Consider the following 6,000-nt stretch of genomic DNA (forward strand, 5'->3'; position numbering starts at 1 on the left):
ACACTCTGCCGGGCCAGATCACTGGCTTTGAATGGTGCAAGCAGCCTGCCTGAGACTGTCAGCTAGGATTGGCTTCTGCTGCTCAATACTGAACTCATGCCGTCTTTTTAAATTGTAGGATATTTTTTTAGAGATAAGCAAACAAAATGCAAATAAAAATCACTCCAAATTCCACTCGCAGAAATGGTCACTATTAACACTTTGGTCTTACCCTGTATTTTAATATATAAACATATGTACACACATATATAATACACTAGAGGCCCGAAGCACGAAATTTGTGCAAGAGACTCGGCCCTCGCAGCCCCTCTCAGCCCTGGCTTTGTCCAGAAGGTCATCCGGACGGTCGTTCTGCTGTTTGGTCTAATTAGCATATTAGCTCTTTATTATATAGGATATGTGCCATACTGTACTTACTGTATGACCTTCAGGCAAGTTATCTAGCCTCCCTTAACCTGATTTTACTCACCTGATAAATGAAGAGAATAATAATATACTTCATAAAACGGGTGAGAAGATTAGATAGCTAATATTTGATTGTAAAATATATTCATGTAACCTTTTTTTCACTTATCAATGAAAATGAGTGTTTTTGTGACATTAGTTCATTCTTCAAAAATTATTTTAACAGGTGAAAAGAATTCTATTGTATTATGCATCATAGTTTATTCCATTAATTCCACTTAGTGAAATACTTAGGTAATTTACTGTTTCATTATTATAAACTAGAGGCCTGGTGCACGAATTCATGCACAGGTGGGGTCCCTCAGCCTGCCTGGCAATCGGGCCGATTGGGGCCATCTCGCCCAGTCCAGAGGGAGGGGCCACGGGAGGTTGGTCACAGGAGGTTGGCTGTGGGAGCGCACTGATCACCAGGGGGCAGCTCCTGCGTTGAACGTCTGCCCCCTGGTGGTCAGTGTGCGTCATAGCTACCCGTCTTAATGGTGCTTAGGCTTTTATATACATAGATTCTTTAAGGAGGCTGCAGGAAACTCTGTGTACATACATATTAATTTTCTTGGGAACAAGTTTTGACTTGTCTTGACAAATTTCTCTCCAGAAAGACTGAACCAGTTTTCATTCTCACCAGCATTTTTTTATGGTACTTCCTCAGAGTTATAATTTTTTTAAGCATTGCAAATTTGTTATTCAAAAATATATCATGTTGTTTTATTTTTAACTTTGGAATTTCTTAAATGAAAACATCTGAATGAATTTGTCCAAAGGAAATAGATATATTGGCTAGTGAAGGGCATTACAAATTTAATGTAAGTATGTCAAGGAAGCAGAATAGCATTTATATTTCAATTACAAATACTCTCAATATTTGTTATTAATTAGCTTACTAAAGAAAATTACACCTTTGCATATGATATAAAAAATTAAAGTAGTCAAGTCAACAGATATTTATTCAACAACTACTCTGTAATATCAAATACAATGAGAACCAAAAATATTTTATTTCATTTATATTAAAATTTTTCCACCCACAAGTATTTAAGGCAACTTAAATACATGCATATGAAAAAAAAAATACTTTAAAACCCTTCTCCCAAGAGTTGGCATATAGTTGGTTCAACCCTCAGTTCTGAGTTTTAAAATGTTTGTTAACTCTCTGAAAGGTTAGCAAAGAGAAAAAAATGTCCCAGATTTTTTTTGAAATTGTGAAAAGATACGCATAAACTACTGCCATGTCACCTTAAAGAACACTGAGTCAGATGACAAAAACCTGGGACTCAAGTGCCAGACAGTTTGTCAACTAGCTGTGTAAATTCAGACAAGCCATTGCACCTTTCTGAGCCGTCCTCTCCTCACCTATCAGGGAGAGGCGAATAAGAGTATGTTGAACACCTGTGCTATGTGCTTTGTTAATATTAATGGATAAATAAACACAGTTTATTGTAAAAAATGGGTAATAACAGAGTAACAGTAACTGTTATACAAATGGTATTGTTACTCTCCTTTTGATATTTATAGCAACCATAAAAATAGCACAGAAAAGTACTGAAAACAAGTACTTCTGATGGGTTTTGGGTACAATACCATAGACCAGTGGTCGGCAAACTCATCAGTCAACAGAGCCAAATATCAACAGTACAACGATTGAAATTACTTTTGAGAGCCAAATTTTTTAAACTTAAACTTCTTCTAATGCCACTTCTTCAAAGTAGACTTGCCCAGGCCGTGGTATTTTGTGGAAGAGCCACACTCAAGGGGCCAAAGAGCCGCATGTGGCTCGCGAGCCGCAGCTTGCCGATCACAGCCATAGACTGCTCTAGTGAGCTCTGCTCCTCCACAGAGCTCTGCGGCTTGCAGGGGGTGTCCCCGCAAAGTGATGTAAAGGAAATGAAGTCTCGCCTCCCTCCCCTCCTGCCCTCCCCCTCCTCCCCCCCCCCAAGTTCTACAATTTCCTACAGGGTAAAATATTGGAGGAAGGATGGTCTTTACAAAGTTAAATTCAAATAGAAATTTCCAATCACAAAATTTCATTTTCTCCATTTAAAATGCACAAACTGGGACCTCTTACAAAACCATCTGCCTTAGGACTCAGTTTGGTTCAAGATAAATGGACTTTTTACACTTTAGTGTTTAGGGTTGTTTACATTCTAGATGTATGCCATTCTAGTTCCTTCCTTGTTAACAGTGAAAGATTAAAAATCCTTAAAATGTGGCTATTATTATTTCTATTCCTAACCCCCGAATTTCCCCCATGCAGGCCAGCGCCAAAGACACAGAATCTCTGTATGCAGCCATACATCACCGTCTTGTTGCTCTTCGAAGCTTCGAGAAGCAGAAAGACGTCAGTCACGCTGAGAGCCAGGCAGAAGCAGCCCTCCCACAGCTGAACTGCGACAGCTGTGATGAGGATGAGGATGGCTTCGCCCAAGGCACTAAACATGGATCAGGTACAGGACTTTCCTGCTGGCAGGTCAGCGGTTTGAGAGAGGAACCTCAAGCACCATCCTAATGCATGAAACCGGTTTTTAAAAAGTGGAACTTACCGATTTGTTTACAGTGGGTGGGGATGAGAGCCCTTGCTGCTTGGACCAGGGAGTGGGTTTGAAAATCTGTCTTCTAAATGGGCCTTCAGTGGGATTTTACATAAGTCAGCCTCATCACGATGCTGCATATCATTTACATATAAATGGCATAAAAGACCATTTTTACAATTTAAAGTATTAATGGCTGCCCCGAAACTAACCATTTATCCATATTTCTCTTCACTTGCTCTCATTCTCCTATTATTGGCCACAATAGGAGAAATTATAAATACTCGTAGTGGAGCCACCAGGCAAATCTGGCTGCAAACATGAAAAACCCTCTTTATTCCCTTTTTGGAATGTGACTGCTTTGTTTTCAAAGACTTTCTTTGCCTGGTGCGAAACGAGTTCTTTCTTTCTCTTTCTCCCTTTCTTCCTTCCTTCCTTCCTCCTTCCTTCCTCCCTCCCTCCCTCCCTCCCTCCCTCCCTCCCTCCCTTCCTTCCTTCCTTCCTTCCTTCCTTTCCTTCCTTTCCTTCCTTTCCTTTCTTTCTTTTCAGAGAGGAAGGGAGAGAGTGATAGACAGAAACATCAATGACAGAGAATCATTGACTGGCTGCCTCCTGCACGCCCCCCACTGGGGATCGAGCCCACAACCTAGGCATGTGCCCTTGACCGGCATCGAACCTGGGACCCCTCAGTCTGCAGGCCAACGCTCTACCAGACGTTTACGTTTTCATACTGATGTGTGGGTGTAAAATTCAAGTTCATCATTATTTTTGGAGAAAACCACTGTCAAGGAAACAAAGAAATTTTTATATAGATGTAGGTACCTAATAAAGTCAGCCAAATATTTTCGGTAATAGTTTCATTTAGCCTTCAATTCTGCTTTACAGAGGACTGAGGGATATACTTTTACAAAGATAAAGTTTTCCAACTTTTAATCATTTTAAATCTTAAAGCTACTTTAATCATACATAATTTAATAATCCATCATGTGCAGAACTTGATGAAATATCTGCCTTTGCCTAATACTAAAAATGTAATCAAGACAAATATGCGGATCAGCATCCGAAAGTGCTTGACTCAGTGATTCAGAGCACTAAGTGAATATGATATCTCTTGTTATTATTAAACAAATGGCTTATTATTCTTTGAAATGTATAAAATTTCTATCTTTTATATTATTATAAAATTTATATTGTTAACAATAAAATGGGGTCTATTAGAAAATGAGTTGGTAGCCACTAAAAATGTTAACTTGAAAGAAGGATTAAATGGCAAAAGTCTCATCAACAAACAACCTGTTTATAGACTCTACCTTTTTTTTTTAATTTTTTTAAAAATATATTTTATTGATATTTCACAGAGAGGAAGGGAGAGGGATAGAGAGCTAGAAACATCGATCAGCTGCCTCCTGCACACCTCCCACTGAGGATGTGCCCGCAACCAAGGTACATGCCCTTGACCGGAATCGAACCTGGGACCTTTCAGTCCCCAGGCTGATGCTCTATCCACTGAGCCAAACCGGTTTCTGCTAGACTCTACCTTTTTTAATATGCAACTATTTTTAGATAAGATGAGAAACAACGGAAATAATAGGAGCCCCTCCCTTCTCCTTCCCCCTTTCACTTAGTACCTTCTCCAGGAGGTGGAGCATACGAATGCTAAAACGTTAGGAAAGCGATGAAAAGTCTAATTTTTGAAACTCTGTTGCTCATGATTTCAGGAAGGGTATAACGATTTGAAAATGTCATGTTTAACATTAAGCACCATTTCTAAATGTTACTTAAAAAAATATAAGGTTTCTATATTTCATTTCCTCACCAGTAAGCATATTCATGAGTATTCCTGTTCCGTTGAATTCAATATTAAATCAAATCTGAACCTAACATTGTGTAATAAAATATTTTAAATTTATGTCACAGATCCTTCTAGGTGGACCCACCGACAGTCAGTTGCCTGTTCATGAGTGCCACCCACCATCACATGACGACATCGACACAAAGATTGGTCACCAACGAAAATACTAAGCCATCCTAACTAAACGAGAAGATCCTGTTCCCCCTTGAAGAGTTTTAATAGAGAAGTTCATGAAATACAATTTGTTGCAGTTAAAGTTTTTCTCTTATGTAGTCTGATAATTCTGAGGTTTTACATTTTGATTATTGTGGAGCAAATGACAGAATTTAAAAAATACATGGACTTTGGAAGTTCAAAATTTGTCATTTTTGAAGAAGTTAACTTAGAATAGGATTTGATAACTAATTTGGACTATTCATCACATTGATGGATATAATAGTTAAAATGATAAATTGCTGGATTTGATAAATAAGTAAAATATTTATTTTTTTCAGTCATGCATTGTGTGGCCATAAAACAAATATTTTATAATATTTCCAGTAATTGCTTCGAAAACCACTCTAACTGCATAACATTTCATTAAAACATGTTTTTCTTCTGAGACGTGTATTTTCATTTAGCCTTTGGATTTCCTAATACTGTAAGCTTATGTTCTCATGTATTCCTTTAAGGACAGTATTTGTTCTTAGACGCGTATCCACTGTTCCTTTATATTCTTGACTGACAGTCAGCCTCCAATAATTGTTGAAGGAATGTCTAAAATCCATGACCTGTGTATCAAAACAGTTAAGTATACAAAAACGGAAGTAATTTAACTTGTCCTTTGCATGATTTATGTAATAAATGGTCATTAATATTTGTGTAGGTGTGGCTGTATAGAGACCTTTTTAAAACAAACATATCACATATAGCCAAATGAAATTTTCTTAAAAACTCAGCAGTAATTTCAACAATCATGCAAGCGAGTTTTGATGCCCCTCTCTCGATTTTTGTTTCAGAGACGCTTAAAGTGTTACACAAGAAAATTATACTTAGAGCTGTATTTCATTTTCCAATCCAGTGTGATCATCCGTTTGGTTTAAAAATGGCTTCCGATGGTGACCCTAAACAATCCCCTTGTCAGTGGCATCTTAATCTGCTACGTCCGCCACAACAAAA

General features: G+C 38.0%; 1 protein-coding gene across 2 annotated transcripts in view; it reads left to right on the forward strand.

The window, feature by feature from the left end:
• RANBP3L (RAN binding protein 3 like) overlaps positions 1-5,443 on the forward strand; it is a 45,659-nt gene extending 40,216 nt beyond the window's left edge. For both annotated transcript variants that reach the window (XM_080679059.1, XM_080679060.1), the window contains 2 exons: positions 2,717-2,906; positions 4,908-5,443. In XM_080679059.1, the coding sequence (XP_080535185.1) occupies positions 2,717-2,906; positions 4,908-4,951 (234 nt within the window). In that variant the 3' untranslated portion in view covers positions 4,952-5,443. The remainder of the gene's footprint in view (positions 1-2,716; positions 2,907-4,907) is intronic.
• The last annotated feature ends 557 nt before the right edge of the window (positions 5,444-6,000 follow it).

The sequence above is a fragment of the Plecotus auritus genome, assembly GCF_963455305.1.
Source record: "Plecotus auritus genome assembly, chromosome: 7".
Lineage (NCBI taxonomy): Eukaryota > Metazoa > Chordata > Mammalia > Chiroptera > Vespertilionidae > Plecotus > Plecotus auritus.